At 37.3% G+C, this 24714-nt stretch overlaps 3 protein-coding genes across 4 annotated transcripts; 2 read left to right on the top strand and 1 right to left on the bottom strand.

Annotated features, from left to right (window-relative positions):
* The first annotated feature begins 7016 nt into the window (after window positions 1–7016).
* On the top strand, window positions 7017–10932 carry LOC126795013 (protein JOKA2). 2 transcript variants are annotated; one of them, XM_050521824.1, is made up of 8 exons: window positions 7018–7212; window positions 7918–8650; window positions 8759–8918; window positions 9018–9141; window positions 9228–9500; window positions 9668–9817; window positions 9910–10518; window positions 10661–10932. In XM_050521824.1, exons 1-8 carry the CDS (start codon window positions 7186–7188, stop codon window positions 10757–10759), a joined length of 2175 nt encoding a protein of 724 aa, XP_050377781.1. In that variant the 5' UTR covers window positions 7018–7185; the 3' UTR covers window positions 10760–10932. The 2 variants fall into 2 exon arrangements, with proteins under 2 accessions (XP_050377780.1, XP_050377781.1); XM_050521823.1 differs by having other exon boundaries at window positions 7017–7212; window positions 7918–8918.
* A 671-nt stretch (window positions 10933–11603) lies between these two features.
* On the top strand, window positions 11604–14834 carry LOC126795055 (serine/threonine-protein kinase STY13). The gene is made up of 7 exons (XM_050521871.1): window positions 11604–12154; window positions 12343–12477; window positions 12887–13019; window positions 13145–13340; window positions 13880–14004; window positions 14086–14244; window positions 14355–14834. Exons 2-7 carry the CDS (start codon window positions 12347–12349, stop codon window positions 14661–14663), a joined length of 1053 nt encoding a protein of 350 aa, XP_050377828.1. The 5' UTR covers window positions 11604–12154; window positions 12343–12346; the 3' UTR covers window positions 14664–14834.
* Window positions 14835–15361: 527 nt separating this feature from the next.
* LOC126795372 (pentatricopeptide repeat-containing protein At1g08070, chloroplastic-like) lies at window positions 15362–17548 on the bottom strand. Its single transcript, XM_050522220.1, has one exon. The coding sequence runs from the start codon at window positions 17546–17548 to the stop codon at window positions 15446–15448; it is 2103 nt and encodes a 700-aa protein (XP_050378177.1). The 3' UTR covers window positions 15362–15445.
* Between the last annotated feature and the right edge of the window lie 7166 nt (window positions 17549–24714).

The raw sequence follows: 24714 nt of genomic DNA, 5'->3' as shown, positions 1-24714 counted from the left end.
TCTTGTATTATTTGCTGCTTTTGAAGGTCAATTGAACGCAACCTTAATATAAAACATGCACATTTTTCTAATAATTTTGTACATTTATATTCCTTGTGTTGTTTCTGTTCAATTTCAACTCTTCAAAAGTTATTAACAACAAAAAAAAATCATTGAACTATGCTTTATGAAAATACGCCGAAATGCTTTTAAAAGCAGGTGAATTTGCCATTTACATAACTATAATAGCTTAGGAACACAAATTCTTAGTTCTTAATCTATTGTAGACAGCTACGCAGTTATATTAATGTATCAATAATGGTAATCATCATTGGATGAAGAGTTTTTCATGTTGATACTCTGGTTCCTTTATACTAACAATACATTAAAACATGTAAAATCATAGTAATATAAAATCTAAAATTCTTATTTTCAATATGGCCTCGATAGAACATAATAATCAAATAAATTTTTAGTTTCATTTTTTTCTCTTGTTTGTTCTACCCAAGCTATTTTCACAAATACGTACAAAAACTGAAGTTTTGAAGTTGACTGAGAACTTAAGCCATTTTTTATTTTAAAGTGAATTATACAACCCATTAGTTCTTTATTTTCCTCTAATTATGTCCAAAATATAAATTATAAACACATGTTTTAATATAACTTATTCTTAATCAAGATTATTGTACATTAAGTTAGCAATCGAGAAACATTCTAGAGTACTGAGCAACTTTACCAATTTTACTTGGACTAAAGAATTCCGATTCTACAACAACCACAAAATTTTTCAGCCAACACTACACACATAGAGAAAAAATATACATAGAAATAATAGAGAAATTATGACCTGATTTTGAAGGCAGATAGCTGACCTTCTCCATGTCACACAAATATCTTTATGTTTTTTAGATCTACAACCCAGCATCAAACATCACAGATACCATCAATCACAACTAATCATTAAGCTCCTTTCTTGCTACATGAAGTTTCTGTATCTAAGCACTTTTATGTTCAAGTTGTGCTTTCTGGTCTCGGACAACAAATTGAATATACAACAATTAGAAACGTTAGGCTCTGTAGACATTAGTTTTACTCACCATCAATTTAAAATTAGAAGTTCCACATGCACTGTTTGATTTAAGCATGATTTTCATTCTCATGAAACCATGGAGGAAAAATTGCAGCAACAATGGAGCACCTCTTCATATACAGACAAAACAAAGAATATTCAAGCATAGAAACAAAATAGTGTGATCTTCCTTACAGGCAGAATCAAAATTATCTAAGTGATTATAAGAGGATTTTGCCTCTCTATACCCAGGTTGACCTATGAAGCAACTGAGATATAACAATGAGCCACATCGTATAAACCAACTGAGATATATTTATCAAATATATACACATAAACCACATTTAATTCAAATGTAGTCAAATTCAATGTATCTTATGTTCTATAGTTTTTGAGAAATATGACCATCATTGTGTAAGCATATAATTGTTTTCCCATAAAAATTTGATTAAAGAATATATTAATTCAGATCAGTAAATTTGGGACTCCACTCAACAATATAATGGCCACCACCCTTAAATTATAGTCTAAACTTGGGACTCCACTCAACAATATAATAGCCACCACCCAACATCAAGTCAGTCAAGGAGTTAAATTTGTATTCCATGAATAAACCAAGTGTGACCATTTTAAAAATGCGGCGGACCTTATATTTTGAATAGAACCCAAGTTTACACTACAACTTAACATTTGACAGAACATACAAACTATAAAGAGGAGGAAATATCATAGGAAGGTATGCATTGACATGACAATCAGCGCATGGAAGAGAGTAACCCAAAAACAAACTGCAACAAAAATCAACACACCATGGAAATCATACCGTGAACTCAATTGATTATCCTTCTTGATTATCCTTCTTCCAACATCCATGTCATTAAATGAGAATTGTCTTAATAAGGGAAACATACATCTAAACAAACACTACATATAACTAAATTGTAAAGAAGACGATTGTGGGCCTACAAATTGGAGCAAGAGGGCAAAAGATCACTCTGCCTATGAATTGTTTAAAACTAACGTCACTGATAGTATGGAAGACAATGGCTTCTTTCAGTACACTCATCTTATTAATATCGACAAACACCCTAAATCTTAAGCCCTAAACCAACAATCCCAAGAATAAAAAACAGTATCAATAGCCAAAATCAAATAATAAATATAAAAAACAATTATTAAAAGCAAAATGTGTTACAAAGAAAGCGTAAGGAACACACTTTGTCATGAAAAAAGAGATCCTCTTGTTACGATTACCGACTCCAATCATACCCTGATGACAGTAAGCCAAAGAAGCCACTTACTTAAGTTACGTCCAAATTTGAGATTTGCAAATTTCTTACTCCTAATATTTGGTAATCTTTATTACTTGATGATGCAGAGCAAATTGAATAAAAACCGATCATATAGATAGTTTTCCAGTTGTAGGGATTCAGACAGAAGCACTATATATGAAATATGAAGCCGCACATTCATTGGAATATTAAAGACCTTCAGTTCCACTTCCTACTTTAGTCCTAGGCTAGTAGCTACATCTGATATTATATTGAAGTACCAATTGTTTCTAAGGTCAGAACAAATTTTACATACTATTAAACTGTCACAGTTGATAATTTGAGATAAACTATCAACAAAGATGTCCACTGTTTTTGTATTTTTGCGCTTTTGTTTTCAAAGCATTTGTATGGTACGACATACTTGAATACTCAGGAGTCGAGATTAATTTACGGGACATAATGCTATTTTCATTACATTGCTCTGACTTATGGTCGGTTCAATGCTCTGAATTATACTCCAGTGTTTAGTTTTCTTCTAGCAAAAGAGATGAGTGATGCCTGTTGATTGCTATGATGTAGAATCATAGAATATAATTAAATACATATAAATAAGTATATGTATCATAATTTTACATTAATTAGCAAAATAAAATTATTTTAAGACATAAGCCACACCTACTAAATAAAGATGCCAATTAATTATATCTTCATTGTTGTTTGAATGATAGTCTATTTATCACGGCAATTGTGGTAGTGTGTAATTCCACATGTTGACTGTTTTCATTATGATTCCCTGGAAGATGAATTGGATTCCAATTAACTATTAAGAAAATAACATATTAAACAATTGCCTTAACTGTCCTCCTGCATCTTACCTCAACCTGAAAAATTGAACTCGGTTATTAATCTATAGCTATACGTATAAGCCAAAATGGCTCTCCTCATTCATGGTGTAGAACTTGAACTCAGTTATCAGCAATTTTCTTCTACTTTGAATCTCACACCACCAAAATCACAAATGGGAATGTTAGATGGAACTAAATCACAAACCTTTGATTTTGAGAGATTTTTTAATTTGAAATAAGAGAAACTTTGAGAAAAAAAGAAACACACTGGTTAAGAGCAAAGAAATAAAACTTCAATTTGAGGAAATAAAGCCCTTGATTGACCTAATTCACTCTCAATCCAATAGAGAGGAACCAAGCAGCAAACTTATCAGGTCAACCATCCCCTTCTCACATACATTACCACGAAAAACCAAAAAGAAAAAAACTACCATACACAGAATTAAACCAAACTTGTTATTTTGCACTTCTAGGTCAGAAATAACATAAAACTTATATCATTTGTGGAATCTAACTGTTTTGGATTACATCTGACAATTGACACTAATCATATGATGCCAATATAACAATGAGTAGGAATTGAATGTCAATTGTGCACTGGTAGCAGAGTGAATGCCAATATAAAAATAATTGACTTTATCTCATAAGGCAGTATGACTTTATCTAGGAACTATTTTGACCGTCTTTTTAGACCTTAACCCATAATTAATCAAGGAAGTATGGCAATATTAATTCCTAATTATACCCAAGTCTCTCTATACACAAAACAGGGAAACAAATTCATTACCCGAACGTTGCGAAGTCTGATGAACCTACAAAATTGAGAAAGTTACTTGCAGTTAAAATTTTCTCCAAATAAGATTTCACTCCATATATATAGATGAATTTTGTTTTCCATTTGTTTTCAATAAGCAGTTAAACACATAAAGTAAGTCGATAAACAATACATATCTTTGCCTTGATGACGTTCTGGTTTCTTCCACTGTAACTTCAGTCCCCCGCTAAGACTATTTTGTTAACCCCAACCCTAGAGAAGAACATGTAATTATCAAAATCCATGGACTAACCCCCAGAAAAAAGAGAGGCTAAAAACACTAAAAGTAAAATAAAAATAAATTCCTACAGGGAATACCTATTAGTATAAACGCACACATAGATGTGTTGGGAGGGATTGACAATGGTGGTCCCAACAAAGGTATGAAGCACAGAAAGAGAAAGCTAAATCAATTTTAAAGTTAAGGAGTCGAAGATGGCAAATTTGGAAATGAAGATAGAATGATGACATCGTTTAGTATAAAATCAGCAAGGAGGACCAACTGATTACAATTAATTTTTAGCCTTTAATATAAATTCGTATCAAGTAAACACCTAATTTCAATTTTATACAACCTTAACAACTCATCTTGTGAGGGAAGCTGACAACAAAGTACTTGATAGATCAAGATAAACCTCTACGTACCTCAGCCACCACCTAAGCAAAGCCAAAAAGCTTTAGAGAAGCTAAACCAGAAAGATCAGTGAGAGTTGAAAGGGCGAGTGAAAAAGTATCGAACAAAACTCAGGGAACCCAAATGAGACGTGAGAGAAGAATGACCACAACTCAAGTCAAATAGAAACTACGACACTTCACTTTCGAAACCGACTTCAATTTGAGACATAGACTATCAGTGTGAGCCCCAATAACATGAAATCCATTTCTAGGATCAAATCTAAAGCAATATATAACCACTATATGAGCACAACTTACATAATTTAGCACTCTCAACTATTCAATCATAAAACCTATTCAATGAAAATTGATGAAAGTCGATACTCACTGATTGCGAAAGCCACAATAGTGGAGTTGTTCTTGGTAAAAAGTACTTTTTACCAGCCTCCAACTTCCAATCCCCTCTCTCTAGAACCTGCTTAATTGTACCCTGCATTTTGCAAAAGCTTCTTCACCTCGTCTGAAATTCCAAACTTCGATGCATGCTCTGAATTTGTGTTTTGCTTGCTTTTCTTATCAGAAATTGATATATACAGAATTTAATGGTGGACTATAAATGGTGTTCATATACTTGGTGGTTTGATCTGAGTTTGTTTCTCTTGACACTATAAATGATGTGGGATACCATGTGTGATTTTCCAGGTTTCTAAACAGATGGGTCGGGTCTCGAGCTTCTGGTTGTGGACTTTCGCATGTTAGGATCTGGTGTTTGCATGTGTAACAGATGTGGAGTAAAGGAGAAGGATTATGGGTACGTGTTCCATTACAGGGTTAATACAGACCTATCTTGCACATGCTTTGTTTTTTCGTTTCATTTTGTGAGCTCTATGTTCCTCATTTTTGTCTGGATCTTGCATAGCTCCTCTTCTGCAAGGATTAGTGGTAAAAGGTTGAGCGACTCACTTTTAGCTTTCTCTTCGTCTTCATTTCGTCAATCACAGCCAAATTCTGGTAAAAACATTCTCAGAAGGATAAGTGATGAAGCCACCGTGTAGGGAGTGGTGGAATCTATGCCTCATCTCTAATCCCTGCTTTTTATTAGCTCCCTTAGCCGGGAAAGAAATAGTTTGTCATCAAACCCTTTCAAGATTCAACCCTCCTTGATCTCAAAACTTTATTGGGTTGGGGGCAATTTTGGGTTTAACGGGATTGGATATGATCCTTGATGTTGCAGTATTGAGTGATTTGTGGATTTAGATCTTCTGGGGGGTTTTCGAGTGAGGATGGTATGTCTCATTGTTATGAAGGGAATGGGAGTGCGTAGGTTCTTATCTGTTCTTAATCTACTGTGTGAGGTGGTGCATTCACTGCTATCGATTTTAACTTTAACTTTGTATTGAAAATAAAGAAATTTGCATGCTTTAGTATAGGGTTCTTACTATAACATTGAAGTTACACCATGCTATATAATAGCCTCAGCCCTCAGGATTCATATAAGAATGACGATTGACTTGGATAATTGAATTTTAATTCATCTTTTTTTCCCCTTAGTAATCACTTTTTAGTTTAATTGGGATATTCTTTTTAGGTATGCAGATTTTGTAACCGAATTCTGTTCTTCTAAAAAGAAATCCATATTTTGGTAAATCACTATTAGCACGAGGTAAATTTTTAGCCATAACTTAAAAGAATTTGATCCTTAGTTTAAGATTATTCAGTTACAAAAAAACATGTTTAGGACATAAGTAGGCCTTTTCTGCTTTTGTTCAAAATAAGCCTAAGTATTGTATATTCATTCTGTTTGGTAGATATTTTATTTTTTGAAATTGTTCAGAGAGTGCTATGCATTCTTTTCATCCTTACAAGAAACATCACGATATGTTTATTTTCTCTATTTTTGGTATCTCAACTTCATCCCGTCCTTTAATTAAGGGTTTCTTAGTTGAGGGTTTGCTATTTGCTAAGAATTTTTTTATATATATGGTTTTGCATGTGTGGGTGCACATACCAAAATGAACTTTTGTTTATCCTTTTTGTTAGAGTTTATCAGACATAGGAGGTCAGATTATTTTATCCTCCTTCTTTGTTAGTTTGATTTCAATAAATTAAGGACAGTCTGTCCTATTAAAAAAAAATTCCAGGGTGATTACAATTACATCTATTTGGTGATTAATTCACCAAATGTACATACAATAATACCCAATGGACACCGACAGCGTGATTGAACCAATGCCGTAGCTCCACATAAGAGCTTTACACCGCTATAAAAATGGGCCTGCATGTAGGAGAACACAACCGGCCACATAGTGATCAGAATCAGAAAAAAAAAAACCCAAAAGAGCCCAAAAATCCAAAAAAACAAAAAAACAATCTTATTGGCTAAGGCAAAAGCCTCCATAAATACGATGCCGTATGAGACAGTGAGAGGTAATCAGTATTAGAGGAGAAGGGCGATAATAGCGGCTTACGGGTACGCTTTGGGAGATCAAAGCCTTGTTTCCAGAATCTCGATTTTCTCCTTTCGTAACTCAATTTATGGTTTTTTGGGTTTGCGGCTCACTGGACGCTTATTCTCTCCCTCTCTGAGCCATGGCTTCGTCTACTATGGTCATCAAGGTGCGATCTTATTTCCGACTCTTGCGTTTTCGATTCTTATGGTTTTGAATCGTGCTCTGTTATGGTGGTGACTCGATTTAAGCTTTTCTGGGTTTTATATGATGGTCAAGTTTGATTATGATCATGGAATCATTTGGGTCAGCTATTTGTATGTTGTTTTGATCGAATTGTTAAATTGGATTGGATAATTGTCTCTGATTGACTGTGATCGGCATAATCGGTTGAATTTTTGTACGCAATTGTAAACCACTGTTGACGATTTGGGTTCTAAAAGGTGGGAATGATTAATTGGTTGAGTTTGGTGAAATTTGTTTACGAGTTTTTTTTTTGGACTATTTTGATATCTTTTTTGCTCACAAGTGTGGAGAACAATGAAGATCAAAGGGACGATCGAGTACCAGTCCACTTGTGTTATTTATGTGATGTTTAACAACTTGGTTCAACTCTGAATAGTTAACTTTGTGTGCTCTTGTTTGACATCCTGTATTGGTTGACAGTTAAGTGTTTGGAGTTTTTATTTTATTACTCACTCTATGAGATCATCTAAACCATTATTGCTAAATAGTATGTAAGTGATACTTGTATAAACAATAAGTTTCTTGCATATGGCTGATTTATTAGGATGGATGACGCAGTGTAGTTCTATTCTATGTTGCTTTATTTGGTTCTCCGAGCTTTTCTAACATGCCACTGAATATGTTGAAGGTCAAGTATGGGGATACAATGAGGCGTTTCAATGCTCGTGTTGATGAGAATGATACTCTAGATCTGGACATTGGTGGATTGCGGTTCAAAATATATGGTCTTTTCAATTTCCAGCTTGATGAAGACATCAGTATGACCTATATTGATGAAGATGGTGATATAGTGACTCTGGTCGATGACGAGGATCTGCGCGATGCTTTGAGGCAGAATATGAAATTCTTGAGGATTGATGTACATAAGAAAGATGGCAAAGAAGAGAAATCTTATGCCAAATCAAGTGGGAGTTCCACTCCTCTAATCAACCCTGAGCCTCTCCGTGAACTGATCTCCAAGGTTCCTCTTGAGTTGGCATCAAACGGCCTTGGTCCAGGGCTTGTGGATCTTGTTGACTGCTTTTCAAAGATGGGATTGTCTTATTTGCTTCAGGCTGGTGGAGTTTCAGGTGTCCAGAATGATTCATCTGAGAGACCTGTAGCTCCGTCTGCCAATGAAATGATGGATGGGGTTAAGTCAGAAACCATGTTGAAGCCTCCATCTGAGGATGTTGTCAATGTGACCAAGGATGTGGGAATATCTACTCCATCTCACAATGCTCCAGTTGATCTCAATGTTCTTCCTGCTGATTCTAATCCATCTGGACCTACGCACATTAATAATAAACCAGTCGGAGCGAGTCTTCATTCTGTTGAGGTCAGGAAGGAGGCAAAGAAGGTTACCAGTGGTCAGCTCAATGGCAAGTCTCTTGATTGTAGTGGATCCGCAAGTTCTCCTATCCCTGCATGGAATGATTGGAATCTAAATGGCATGAACAATAATCTTTCCAATGAATGTCCATTTTCAGGGACTCCTATTGTGAATGACTGGGCTCCTGTTGCACATCGTCGTCTTCATCCTTTTAAAAGGAATCATTCTGAAGCAATGGGTAGTATGTTCCACACTGGTGTTCGGTGTGATGGCTGTGGTTGTCATCCTATAATTGGACCACGGTTCAAGTCCATAGTGTAAGTATCTTATTATATATCTGATCTTAAAGATGTAGTTAAACATGGATAACCTTTCATTGCTGAACGTTTTTTTTTTTTGGTCATTTGGTCCTGCAGGAAAGAAGATTATGACCTCTGCCGTATCTGTTTCTCGAGTATGGGCAATGTGGCTGAGTACATTAGGATTGACCACCCTGTGTCTTATCGCCATCCTCGTCCTTTCAAGGGGATGCATAAACATGTGTGTAGTCCTTCATATTTAACTTCTGCTTATACCACGTTTAGCATTGTGAAATTGTTATATATCCTTCTGATCTTAAATGTCAGCCTCCGTGGATGGGTCCTCCAGCATTATCGAAGATGTCTAAAGCAATGTCACCTGCCTGGAGAAATTGTAGCATGAAGCATGGGCGACCTAAGCTTGATAGCCGCTTCGTTTTGGATGTTAATGTAATGGATGGTACCTTAATGGCCCCGTCTACTCCATTCACCAAGATTTGGCGGATGCGCAACAATGGGGGTTTGATCTGGCCTAAAGGAACCCAACTCATGTGGATTGGGGGAGACAGGTTTAGCAAATCAGATTCAGTTGAGATAGAGGTAGCTTTACTTGGATGTTATTTAGAATTGTTCATGTATATTATATTAGTTTGTTATGTGATCACTTTCGATTGTGTTATTATGTTTTAGATGACAATATTCGTAATTGGTTCTTATATGTTGGATTTTGGCGTAATGTTCTCATGTGTTCAATTTCGTGATTTCAGATTCCTGCCCATGGTGTGTCTGCTGAAAATGAACTTGACATTGCTGCTGATTTTACTGCACCCGAGTCACCCGGCCGATACATCTCATACTGGAGGATGGCTTCTCCATCTGGTCAGAAGTTTGGGCAACGTGTTTGGGTTTTGATTCAGGTATCTTTCTTCATTGCAGAGCAGATTCCATTGTTGTGCCATAATAAAAAAGTGCCAAAATTAGTCAAGTCATCTGTGATTTTCTTTTGCAGGTGGATGCTTCACTTAACGATACAATATTTGAGAGCTTTCAAGGTTTGAACCTGAATCTGCCCCCTGAGGACATGGATAACTTTCCTCAGCAACATGTCGGCAGTGACTTTAGCCAGGCTCCTTCTACCTCTAACTTAGTGAAGGAACCAGCAATTCCGATTCCTAATGAGCAGCCTGAAAATGATCAGGATCTTAACTTCCCGATAAATGATAGCTTGCTGGTTGGCCAGAGTCTTCCTGCCCCTACTGCCCCTACTGCCCCAGTGACTTCTTCAACTGTTTCGTACCCCACTGTTGACCCGAGTGTTCCAGCCCCTGTGCAAGTGGCATCTTCAACTGTGACATACCCCACTGTTGATATATTTGAACCAGCCCCATCCTCCCCTAAATCTCCTCCTGTAGTCACTGCACCAACATCATCTGAAGGGACCAGCTCAGACAATCCGGTGGAGGACACCCTCCTCAAGGAGCTCGAAGGCATGGGATTCAAGCAGGTGAATTTGAACAAGGAAATTCTGCGCAGGAATGAGTACAACCTGGAGCAGTCTGTGGATGATCTCTGTGATTATGCTGAATGGGATCCTATTCTTGAAGAGCTTCAGGAAATGGTAAGCTCTAAACTTTAAACATAACTCACATCATTCACTATCGACATTTTGCATTTTGTTGGTACTTAAGAATCACAGGGAACCACATTAAAAAAAAAAATTGCAGGGAACTAGAACTAAAGAGGAAATGGTGTGTTTGCAGGGCTTCTGTGATACAGAGATGAACAAGAAGCTGCTTGTGAAGAACAATGGGAGCATTAAGCGTGTGGTTATGGATCTTATCAATGCGGACAAGCTTTAGACAAGAAGTGAACTTATAAACTTAGTATTATATATAGATAGTACTTATCAGAAATAATGGCCTGGCATTAGCCATGCACTATGCTGCTTTTGTGCTTTGGTTTGTAATTAAGTTATATTATTTTAGTTCTGGTGTGGATATCTATTCTAAGTTACGGAATTTTAGTTTGTATATATTCCGTCTCTACTGCTCCTTTATTTTATGTACTTTGCTATTGTTTTCATGAGGGGTGAGTCTCGTGGCCTTGGAAATAAATAAGGGTCGAGTTACCTGCGCTGCACGGATACACTTGATTGCCCAATGTCGCAAAGGACAAGCCTTGTGGTGATTATATTGCTCACTTTGCAGCGGGTCGCCCCTTCCTTGTCACCAGTTCCATTCCCTCATCCTATCCTCACAGCTTTTCTGGTTCCTTGGTTGGTTTGGTGGAGTTATATTTAAGATCCTTAATAGACCTTTCCATACTCATAGATCTTTACAGACCCTTTAGTTACATAGGGAAGACCTTGTCATAGTTAATTGTGGAGTCAATGACTTATAGGGTTGTAAGAGAATAATTTGTAATTGTCAGTCAACTAATGGGGTTTTTCGTGTGTTAATTTTTGTGCACGTTGAAGCTGATAATGATAGAACACTACGTGTTAATGGGTATTGGCATGTTGCTATATTCACTAGATTTGTTAACCTAGTGATATGGTTTTTGCTTTCAACTTAATTTACACGGAGACATTAAGCTGGTTGAGAAATCAGTCTAAAGAAATAGACCAAACGAAGTGACCTAAAGACTAAGAAACAAGTGAAACCCAAGCCGAGAGAGAGAGAGAGAGAGAGAGAGAGAGAGAGAGAGAGAGAGAGAGAGAGAGAGAGAGGAACTAGATGCAGAAAACATAGAGTAACAGTGCAGGCTCTTCCTAGACAGTGGCTTTACTAGTTTGCCCCCATGTTGAGAAGATGAGTTTCCATAATTCCATGTGCCCTTGATTAGTTTTTATTGCTCCCACAGACTTCATCACTATACTATATTCCCCAAACTTCTCTCTCTCTCTCTCTCTCTCTCTCTCTCGACTCAATCCCTTCCATGAGCTTCTGCAGATCAAGACTGAACTTCTGATACCCCAAAGATTAATTAATCTCATAAACACATCAGACCCTATTTAATTAATCTCAATCATGGGTCATAGAATTTCAATTAAACCACTCTAGTGTGTGTGTGTGTGTGTGTGGAGATAGAGAGCTTTGCTTGTTTGGGAGAGTTGTTGGTTCCCCCATAAAAGAGCTTTCAAGAAAATCTCTTTGGGCATTGAGCTTTTGTTTGTTTTTTGGGTTTTGCGGTCGACATCTCTCCCTGTAAGAACATGTGGGGTTCCATGTTTTTGCCTCCTCCAAAGACATCATGTAAGTTTTAACTCAGCTGCTTCTGGGTCTGTTGTTCTTGAGATGTGTTTTAGCAGCTCTGATTTAGTGTCAGCTTATCCAAATTCACTTGCTTTGGTGAATGAGCTCTATAAAGCTTTGTCCTTTTTGGGTTCTGATATGTTTGTTGTTTTGCTATGATATAGAAGTTGAATTCATTCCTTTTGTAGAAAGATGGAATCTGGGAGTAGGTTTTACTCTGGTGAGGAGTTCAGATTGGATTCCAAATGGCTGATTGATCCTAAGCATCTGTTTGTTGGGCCAAGAATTGGAGAGGGAGCTCATGCCAAAGTGTATGAGGGCAAGTAAGTTGTGTAGGTTTACTTGAGAAGTTTCTGGTTTTTGCACTTCAATTATCGGGTCTGTGTCACTGAGAAGTGAGAAGCTTGGGTTTCTTGATTTCTGGGTAATGCCATCTTTAATTGTTTATGTATGTAAATTTCTCATCTTTCTCTAGATTTGGGAAACTATGAAATAATATTGGGGTGTTTTGCACGGTGTTGATCTTCTTCTACGGTTAAGTTCATATTTGATCGGTGGTGAGGGGAAGTATTAGGTTTTGCTAAATTATAGTTCATGGTTGCTGATGAATTTGGCAAAGAGACTTAAGATTCTCAAAATGATTAGATTTCAAGTGTATATAGTTCACTTTCACGTCCTGTTATTCTGCATTATCTCACTCCTTTTGGTTTTGGCATTCTGGTTTCCGTTCAGATACAAAAACCAGACTGTTGCAATCAAAGTTCTTCATAAAGGAGAAACTCCAGAAGAGATCACCAAGAGACAAGGACGCTTTGCCAGGGAGGTTGAAATGCTGTCTAGAGTTCAGCATAAGAATTTAGTGAAGGTTTGATTTAATTCTATATAAATCTCCATTTGCTAGACTACAACAGTTGAAAATTGAAGTGACCGGAGATCATACAATTGTTCCTAAATTTTGACCATTAATATAGCTTCCTTGCCTTGCAACAGTTTATTGGTGCCTGCATGGAGCCAGTAATGGTCATAGTTACTGAGCTTTTATTGGGTGGGACGTTGCGTAAATATTGTCTTAACATGCGGCCAAGGTGCTTGGACACATGGGTTGCTGTCGGTTTCGCCCTTGATATTGCTCGTGCAATGGAATGCCTGCACTCTCATGGGATCATACACCGTGACTTGAAGCCTGGTATGTTTTGGTTTTCCCTGTTGAAATCCTTTGGAATTTTTTGGATATTTATCTCAGTATTTATAAGTCATAACTCTAATCCTTCTTTACATACTGTCCCAGAGTTTAAGATTGCCAATACCTTCAAACGTTATCATTTGGATGTTATATCAAATAATAAAAGTAAACACTTTTGTAAGATAGTTGGTCCTTCAAGGAGCAACCATTTATTGGACAGTTTCTGGCTTCATGAAAAATATGGTTGGATGAACAATTAGTTCTTACATTTTCCGTATGTGCAACTTTATGCGTAATAAGTGAAGAAGATATATCCAATCTGTCACTTATTAATAGCAAGTCAATATTTACTAATTTTGTTTTTTTAAGTTTTTCCCAAGTAATGACTGGTCTTTAGTTCTCATTGATTAATGGCTTAATTGTATGTGTCCAACGAGCATAGTCGTATCTATTGTTGTGTTTCCAAAATGTCTGATTAAGCTAGTTATTAAAAACGGTCCGCTCTTCATCTGCTTATTTGTCTCTTATATTTGTGGGTGCAGAGAACTTACTCTTGACTGCAGACCACAAAACAGTTAAACTAGCAGATTTTGGGTTAGCAAGAGAAGAGTCATTAACAGAGATGATGACTGCCGAAACTGGAACATACCGTTGGATGGCTCCAGAGGTATTATCTTCCTCCGTCTACTGTCTTTTGAAGTATTGCACTAAAAAAGTACTTGCTCATTTAATATTCTATTGTGGGCAGTTGTACAGTACTGTTACGTTAAGGCAGGGAGAGAAGAAGCATTACAACCATAAAGTGGATGCCTATAGCTTTGCAATTGTATTGTGGGAACTCTTACACAATAAATTGCCGTTTGAAGGCATGTCAAATCTCCAGGCAGCATATGCAGCAGCTTTTAAAGTAAGCATATATTCTCTGTCTAAGAACATTCCTGTCTTTGATTGCATTACTTATTCTCAAAGCCCTTCTACTACTGCTGAATTTACTGCTGATGATACTCTACACTTCAGAATGTGAGGCCCAGTGCTGACGACCTCCCAGAGGAGTTGAATCTCATCCTAACCTCATGCTGGCAAGAGGATGCAAATGCTCGACCTAATTTCAGTCAGATAATTCAAATGTTACTAGATTATCTTTATACCATAGCTCCTCCTGAAACTGCAATTCCTTCTCGGATTTTCACCGAGAACACTGTCTTGCCTCCAGAGTCCCCTGGTACAAGCTCTTTGATGGCAGTACGTGATGATGGGGAGACGCCCAAAGCACAAATGGAAGATGAGCCAAGAGGATTTTTCTTCTGCTTTAAACAGTGCTATTGACTGCTAGGCATTAGTAGAAGAAAAGATCACTGCCTCTGTTGTTCGGGTCAATAATCTCCGGTGGAGAGTTCCTAAACAATAGAATTTAGTCGGGGAAGTACATTTTGGTAACATGGTAAATGTTTAAATTAATCAATATTCATTTTTATCACGTTAAACATTAGACGAATATCCTACACTGTATATTCTCTGTTCCATTGGATCTCAGTCAATATGTAGGATCTTAGTGTTTTAGGAATATTCTTATGTGCTTATCCAAACAGTTTGAACTAGTCTAAGTTTAAGCTAGTCAAACGATTAGTTGATAGGGTTTGTTTATGAGGATATTATCTGTTCCCCTTTATATGAGGGGATCATCTATCAATAAAATGACTCAGTCTCATTCCTCGTACTTTCTGTGTTCTCCATTCTCTCTCTACTTTTCTCTACAACACTTGGCTCCAATTAGATAAATCTTACATATAATATCTAATACTGTGGAGTTGGATTTCCTTATGGGACCTGACCTTAACTAGTTGGATATGAAATGCAACTTCATTTCTTTGTAAGGAGCGAATGAAAGGACCCTTCTAGAAAGTTTAGTCTGGTCAGTCCTCGTGTCTTTTTTGCTTTGTTTTGAGCATTTCTAATGAATAACTATAATATATGCTAGAAATTGCTAAATCAGGAACGTTAATTCTATAAGAACAACCGGTACGTTGATTTTGAAATGTGTAAGAAACTAAGAATAACATGGCCAGAAATCATGTTGTATACTTCTCAGAATACATATGGTCTCTTGGTTACCAATAGTCATTGCAGGAACATGAACCTTCTTTGAAATGATGGAAGCGGTTCCAATCCCTAACAATAATTTCTCTGTTAAAAACCTTTGATATCATCTTCGTTGCATTGTGGCAATCTGTACAAACTCGCAGATTCTTTGATATTCTTAGTGTTGTTCCCGGACGTGTTCTGATAAGACCAAATGCAATGGCCAGCTTCTCACTGTGGTGGGAAACTGAAGTTTGCTGCATATCATCTTCCTCTGCATCCAGTCTTCCATCTGCTGTGTTGGGCACATAACCAGCCGCCTCGATCTGTTTCATCATGTCATGGGTTGCGTTATAAACCTCCTCCGAGTGTGGACATACCATGTTCTCTGCAAAGAATTCATAGATCACACCATCCAACTGAATCACGCTACATCCAGAAGCCACCTTCTTTATCCTGTTCTCTCTCATTTGATTTCTCACTCTAAGAGCGTCCTCACGCCTGCCAGCAGATGCATAAATGTTGGACAGAAGTATGTAATCTCCGCTATGAGGGGTCTCCAATCTGATAATCTGCTGCAGTGCTTCTTCACCCATTTCAACATTTTTCATTGCTCTGCATGAAGCCAATAATGTTCTCCAAACAACAGCATTGGGTTGGATACGCATGTTCCTAACGAACTGATATGCCTCTTCAATCAACCCAGCTCGACCCAAGATATCAACCATAGAACCGTAGTGCTCAATCCTTGGTTCAATTCCAAAATCTTTGCTCATGCTCGCAAAAAGATTTCGAGCCTCGTTAACCAACCCTGCATGTCTACAAGCAGAAAAAACAGCAATGAAAGTCACATCATTGGGTTTAATGTTCTTTTCCTGCATCAAGTTGAAGTATTCAAGAGCCCTTTTCCCCTGTCCATTACTAGCGAGTCCTTGAATTAGTGCTGTCCACGAGAAGACATTTACTGAAGGCATTCTATCAAATACCTCAACAGAATCATCCATACAACCACATTTTGCATAGAAATCTATCAATGCAGTTCCGAGGGTAACAGTCAGCTTCATTTTCTTCTTCTTTATATAAAAGTCAACCCATTTCCCAGTATCCAAAGCTCCAAGAACACCACAGCAGTACAGCACACTAACCATTGTAACCTCATTGGGATCCACATTTGCCTTCTGCATGTCATGGAACAGATCAATCGCCTCCCTACATCTATTTGCTTGGCTATAACCAGATATCATTGCGCTCCATGAAACCACATCTCTCCTATCCATTCGATCAAATATTCGCCTCGCCTTATCCACTCGACCACATTTTGCATACATGTCAACCAGAGTAGTAACCATAGCAATGTTACCCTTCAACCCATTCGCCCTTACATACTCACCAATCCACTCCCCCAGTTCCAAATTCGCCACTCTCCCACACGCCGTCAAGACACTGATCAATGTAACCTCATCAAACCCAATATCCAACTCCAACAGTCTCTGAAACAGCTCCACCACCTCGCCCCAACGCTCATTCTTCACGTAACCAGCCATCATCGAGTTCCAGGACATAACATTTCTCTCAGGCAAATCATCGAACACCTGACGTGCAACCTCAAGCTCACCGCAACTCGCATACATGTGGATCAACGTGTTCAAAACGAACCCATTGGCCTTGAACCCACATTTCACAATGTATGCATGGACCTGCTCTCCTTCCCTCAATGCCCTTAACCTAGAACAAGCTTTGAGCACACTCGAAAAAGTGAACTCGTCGGGCAGGGCAGAGTTTCCGACCATTTCGATGAACAGGGCAAGGGCATTGAGAGGGGATTGCTTGAATGTGAGGCTCCTTATTATAATGTTGTAGGCCAACGCATCGGGCTGTTCGAGATTGCGGAAAATGGAGAGAGCATAGTCCATGGCATTGGGGAGTATTAGAGCGGCGGATTCGAGGAGGTTTTCGGAGATGGATGGGTTGAGGAGGAGGCGGGTTTTGATGAGATGGGCGTGGACTTGGTTGAGGTCTCTGCTGGTTTTGCATTTGTGGAGGATTAGGGTTTTAGGGTTTTGTGGGAATTGGGGGATTACAGTTATGGCGGTTAGAGATTTGGCGGGAGATCCATGGCTGGTTGAAACCATTTTGTTTAGTATTATTGGGTTAATGCCATTTCAATGCCTTTATATATGCCATCTTCCTTTAAAAAAAAATCTCTATTTTTACATTAAACATAAATAAAATTATCTCTAAGAAATGACACTAGTTCTCTAAAATTAGCTCTGATGTACTAGTTAAGGATACATCATAGAATGAAAACGGTATTGGATATGTGTACAATTATAGAGTATTGAGCTACGTTAACATATCAAACTAATGATGCATCAATGTGTCGAAGAGAGTCTTCTCTAGTCTTTCTCGATCTATTGGTTGTTTTCGCTCTTAGAAGAATAACATACTAAATATGTATATATTGAGAAATTCAATATCATCTCTTGTTCCTCCTCTATCTTTACCAGAGGCTTGTGTTAGCATGGTCTGAGTACATGGACATTTCTCTTTGCAAGCCGAGTTTCGGGGATGGGTTGAACTTAACAGTCTCAGCTGCTGAAGCAAGTATCGATGTAATTTCGTTGCTTGTACTTGCAGACTTGCGCACAGTTTTGCAAATTGAGATAATGTTCTTGAAATGTTACTCATAACCATGGTCCAGAGATATTGTCGGATCCTTCATTGCTCGGCAGCTGGTACCTATCGGGGTATCTTAGCTCATAGATGCCCTTTTTTTGTAAGCCGATGTTGCAAATATTTTCTAGAAATTAGTAGACTATGAGCATGAAATATATAGTGGCATGAGCATCTGGAAAGCTTGGGGGATTAATCAACATGATTGAAACATAGCTAGTACAGAGCCACTATGTTAATTAATTATATGCTTAATTTGGAGACCTAATTCCTCCAAAGAATCAAATCTGGCACAAATCATTTTTCAGTAACTATTATATTCCGAAACTCAAATTCTTTGAATACACGTACTGTTTGATATGAACAAAAGCTAGAGAATTAGATTCCAGCTTTATCAATTTGGAATAAAGATGAAAATACATCACGCTATAAAAAGGCATAAATGCCGATTTACACCCAAAATTTGGCTGAAATTGTCAATTTGCACCCTGAACTTGCATTTGAGTCTATTTACCTCATAAATTTGGTAAAAATTGCCGATTTACACTCTGAACTTGTATTTGAGTCAATTTACCTCCTAAACTTGGTAAAAATTGCCGATTTGCACCTCATCTGTTAAATTTAACTGTTTATATCCAATTTTGCGTCACATGTCATACACATGAGGGGTAATGTTGTCATTTTCTATTTATATTTTTCTTAAAAACAAATAAAAATATTCTTTAAAATGAGTACTATTTTGTTAATTAAATTATTTATTTACATCTTTTTTCTACTTACTTAACCCTACTTTGAATTATATATTCAATATACTCACCAATTCAAATATAGTGTGTTGTGTATAAATATATATTTTTATATGTACACATTGTTGGAGGATGAACAAAACGAGAATAATAACGACATAATATAACAGAACGTAACCGTTTATTGAATGATAATGAGGCCAATATATAGGCATTACATAACCACAATCAGTAGGATTCGGAGTCCTAATCTATTACAGAGATGCGAATCTATCTCTAACATGAAACCTAATAAGGCTTACACACAATGGTAGAATAGTAATTCTCTCGGAATACACATTTATTTTTTATTTTTATTGTATTTATTTATATTTTTTCTAATATATTTTAACATACCATATCACATAAAATAATAAATATATAAATCAATAACATGTTTCGAAAAAACAAACATTGTAGCAAGTGTTCCTCTTAAGTAATTTTATTAATTTATTTCATTATTTAATATGAATAAATATATAATGACAATACTACCCCTTAAATGCATGACATGTGACTTAAAATTGGATTGAAAACATTAAATTTGACGGATATGGTGCAAATCGGCAATTTTTACCAAGTTTAGGAGGTAAATTGACTCAAATGCAAGTTCATGGTGTAAATCGGCAATTTTTACCAAGTTTAGGAGGTAAGTTGACTCAAATGCAAGTTCGGGGTGTAAATTGACAATTTCAGCCAAATTTAGGTACAAATCGGCATTTATGCCCTATAAAAATGAAGCTTGTTTCCAACATTTCTACTTGTGGTTGTAGTCTTGTGGAACAATGAGGAGATCAAGTTACGACTACCCTGCCAAACACCAAACTGGTTCAGATTACTATTCTCATGTTAATAGGATGGCTAGAGCACCTAGTGTTCTCACCGACGTCCCTCATTATGGGCACTCCCTATTCAACAACAACCCGGTGCAGTTGAATGAAGCCCACCGCGGTGGTCACCACCAGGGGCAGCAGCACCACAACAACAACCCTGAGCCTGTTAGGAGTGTTGTTGAAGTGACTGAGACAGTGGCACAATGTGACAGGAATGGGAACTGTGTGGTTATTGAAGAAAGAATCGATGTCGAAGCTGATGGCTACATCCAGCAGAAGCACAAGGGGTTTGAGTTGTTCAAGTGGAGGACCTTCAAGCCACGTTGAAGAATCCAGAGGATGGAACGTTGGTGATCTAAGGGTTGAGATTGACAGGCAAAAGTAGTAACTTCTATTACTGGTGAAGTTCACTAGCTACTTATAAGTTATACCAGTACCACTAGTATGAATAAAATGCCCGTCTTTCCAAAACTTACAGGCTGAAATTCTTGATATAGGATGCCGTTGTTATATAAAATGCAGTTCCATTTACTAAATAAATAGATTTCTAATATTAAATGTTGTGTTAATTGTGTTCATGGCATGGGTTGCACTACGCCAGATTTACACTCGCGCGACGGAGATGATATTCTTCGTTGCCTAAATATATTCGGGCGACGGATAACTGGACTCGTCGCAAGAACAAAACATGTGGTCGCCTCAATACTTTCGGGCGACGACTTTTATAACTCATCGCTTCAATTTAATACTTCGGCGACGACCTTTGTATATGGTCGCCTTAATATATTCGGGCGACGAAATTTGGCAATATCTGTCGCCTAAGTTTCTAAATATCTAGCCAGCCAGTTGCTCTTCAAGACGGCAGAATTCTGTGGTGCAAAATACAGAAAACCTACTGCAGCTGCGATATACTGTTCATGGAGTGAAAAAATTTAATTTTTGGGATTGAAAGCTTGTTCTTCTCCTTTGCCATTGATTTGTAGGGAGGTTAGTATAAACTTCATCACTTCATTCATTCTTGGTGTCCTATATAATGCTAGATTGAGGTTGAAGTTTGAATTTAATTGGAAATTAGAGTATATTGGTTGTTTGGGTAAGAGTTTAGATTGTGATTTTGTGTTAGTTTTAGTGTTAAATTTCTTAGTTTGTGTTAGAATTAGTGTTTTGTTGCTCAATATGTATTGGATCTTGAGGATTTAAGACATTAATATGTTCAAGTTTGGCATATTTGATTTGAAAACTCCAAATTAATTTAGTGTTTAAATAACTTAAGGGACCTTAAATTGCTTATGTGATTTGTGTTAGATTTAGTGTTAGATTAAATTAAAGTAATCTAATGTGCTTATGTGATTTGTGTTTGATTTAGTGTTAGATTAATTTGGTGGTTTATTTAGTTTTTTAACTTCAAATTTAGTGTTTGAATAAAGTAAGGGGCCTTAATGTGCTCATGTGATTTGTGTTAAACTAAGTGCAAGATTAAATTAAAATAATCTAATATGCTTATGAGATTTATTTAGTGTTGATTTGTGTGTTAATGTGCTCATTTGCGCTTGTTTTTCAATTTCATTATTTTGTATGTGTTTATCATCCGGATTAGCATTTGTGAGAGTGAATCCACCCTCACAATAATGCACCGGTTTGCATTTAGCTTAGAATTCCCGTTCGAGAATCAATTATACGGCATTTGATTCTTGAATTGTCCCATTTTTGGACAGTTTGGGAGAACATGACTTTGTTGAGCGACCTTGCACTTCATGTGATTACATTTTCGGTTTTGGGTTTCAATTTCGACATAATCTCCCTACACTGTTCCTCGAGTGCAAACTAGGTTTAGATATTTGTGCACTTGGAGAACTGTAGGGAGATGCTGCCGAAATTTACCCAAAACCAATGGCGAAACACATGAAGGCAAGAGGCTTAACAAAAGAAGTGTTCTTTTGAATGGGATAGAACCCTAACCGGAGACATAAGGTGAAGAGGAACATGGAAAAGTATTATTTCTATTGTATTGTTAATTTGCTAACTATGTACGTATTTACTATTTATGTAGGCAAGAATATGGATAAGAGTTGGATGCAGTACAATCATGTTGATCCAATATACCTTACCGGGATTTATCAATTCGTGAACTGGGTCAGAGATACAGCAAATGAGAAGACTTGGCACTATTGTCCATGCAACCGTTGTCGTAACAGTCGAGATCCGGTCACGATTGAAGTCATGTATTCACACTTATCTCATCACGGTATGTGGCCTAATTATACAGTATGGGACAAACACGGTGAAGTAACAAATGAATCGAGAATTGACGAGCTTCGAAGACAATTGCTGGAGCAAAGGGCATCTTCTAGCGGTGGTGCCGATTCTTCCATGGATCCCGTTATGGACATTCTACATGATCATTTTCCTTATCATGATGGATACAAGGCGGGTTTGGGTGAAGACAATAGTGATAATGCCGGCCCTACGTTCGATGATGTTGTAGATGATGACTACCAGAAGTATGACAGACTTTTAGTAGAAGCACAGACCCCATTGTATCCTGGGAGCACATAAACTGTTTTGGGTGCTATCTTAAATGCAATGAAAATGAAAGTGGAAAATGGGTGGTCGGATAAAAGTATTCACGACCTTTGTAATTACATTAGAGACTTGCTTCCTCCTGAACACAACTATCATCTTGATTTTGGAAAGATGAAAAATATTGTTAGGGACATCGGTCTGGGTTATGAGACTATTGATGCTTGTGAGTATAATTGTGTGTTGTTTTATAAAAAGTATGCAACTGATATTGAGTGTCTCATATGACACACTTCAAGAATTGACCACTTTCCCGTCGCCCGAGACGTCAGGCGACCAGTTCGTGATTCAGGCCACCAATTTCCCTCCGTCACCCGAGTGTGTTTCTGGCGTAGTGTTGCTTCAGCATCAAACACAAGACTAACTACCACATAATCTAAAACATAAGAGTCATGATCTAAGAGTGAGAAACCATAATTAATGATTCTTCAAGCATTATTGACACAAGAGTTTTACGATCTGCAGCACATGACGATGAAAAAGAACTGCTTCAAAGAAAAAAAAACACATACACGCCTTCAAATTGAATGCATATAACTATGAGAATATTATTTCAAAGCAGTACATGGTTTTCTTTTAAACTTGAGAAAATAGTAAATAAATAAATAACATAATAGGAATCAAAACATGCTACGAAAGTAAGATGCAAGGGGAAACATTGGACTTGATCATAATCACACAGACTGTGTTTAATTTCATATAAGTGCAGTCGGCACCTTCTCTAGTACTAGAGGAATTGGATAACAAAATGTTCCAGATCGCCGCTAGCACAAAACAAACAAATAAAACTAGAGGCAATATGATGGACATCCCACCGACGAACAAGTACAAAATCAGCGCTAATATAAAGAACCAAATGTAGCCCCGGGGATTATAGAGAATTTAAGTTCATATTTTTCAAGCAAGTTCTGCAGTTGTTCTCGAGTTACAGGCTCAGGCCGATTGTTGATGGAGGCAACAAGTCGTCATATAACGTTGGAAGTCCGTTCAGGATGCATGAAGCAAGTTCAGAATCATCAACAAGTGACCCTGCCGCTTCGAGGCCATCGGCAATTTCTTTAGCTGTTTGGAGGTATGCCCTTGTCGACGTCAAGCAACCCCTCAATCCCTCATGTTCAGGTTTGTTAGACGAGTCTTGAGATCACGTACATGAGTCATTGCATTTTCGGCGAGTAGGGTTTCCAAGTATAACTGTATAACCACAGAACCCGTCCGCTTGTGAAGTCTGCTGTGTTAGCAAGTTGGCTCACAGATAAATTTGAATTGATCCAAGTTAGTAACCTTTGGTTCCTCCTGTTCCAATCGGTAAATACTGGGTTTTCGACTTCCTTCTCTCCAGCCAAGAATGGCGGTGGACACTGCTCTCGTCCTTCTGCAAGTTCTAACAAGTCACCAGAGGCCCTAGCTTGGAACTAAGAGGAACAAGGATTTCCACAGAAAGTAATTCTCCTTGGTCGGTTGGATTGGGATAACTGTAGAAAACTAGAAATTTGTTGAGCATGCCTGGGACGTTGGACAATCACCGTCATCTCTCGAGTTGTAGACATATCGGCGCAAAGTTTAAGATTTTCGTCAAAATTTGCAGATTAAGATGTACTGAATACTGATGATTGTATTTGTCCTTGGTATAAATGCTTCTACCACTAGAATTAGTTTTCCGAAACCCTCTCTCTCTCTCTCTCTCTCTCTCTCTCTCTCTCTCTCTCTCTCTCTCTCTCTCTCTCAAACAAGATTTGACCATTGATTGAATAGGATAAGAAGAATTCAATGTTGGAATTTCTATAGAATGAATCCCCATTGATAATGGATTGATATATATTAACAACAGAGCATGTTTATTTAACATTAATAATTGAAATTACGATTCTCCATGATGCATCAAATTCAATCATAGCACAAGGATTCACAGTAAATTTTGACTGTCTTTTGTTTTTGTTTTTTATTATATAATTGAGTTAAGGTTAATATAGTAACTAAAAAAGTCTCAGAAATTGTGGAGTTTATTAAGTAGATGGGTCGTATACAATATCTTAAGGTATAACATACTATTAAAAATTACTTTTGAACTAAAATTATAATTTTATTGAATTAAATTTACAACATTTAGAACAAAATTACAACGTTAACATGTGTTTTTTATATGAGTGTCGTTAAATGTACCTAACAATGTTCTAAGTATACCAAGCAATTTCATATTTTCTAATTTTACCCTTATTTCAAAACCGAGAAAAAGAGATTGCAACATCTATCCTCCGACTTCGCTCGCCCAAACGACCATGGCTGATTAGGAGCATATATATCGTCACTACTGCTGCCCCTTCTCAATTTCTCCATTAATCATTTAGTTCTCATCAGAATAGTTGCTTGAATGTTATTGGCACAACTGGGATCAATTCCTTTTATTAGCTTATTATTGTGGGAGCCAAT

The sequence above is a fragment of the Argentina anserina genome, chromosome 5 (assembly GCF_933775445.1).
Source record: "Argentina anserina chromosome 5, drPotAnse1.1, whole genome shotgun sequence".
Taxonomy (NCBI): Eukaryota; Viridiplantae; Streptophyta; class Magnoliopsida; order Rosales; family Rosaceae; genus Argentina; species Argentina anserina.
This window is presented reverse-complemented; position numbering and strand designations above follow the sequence as displayed.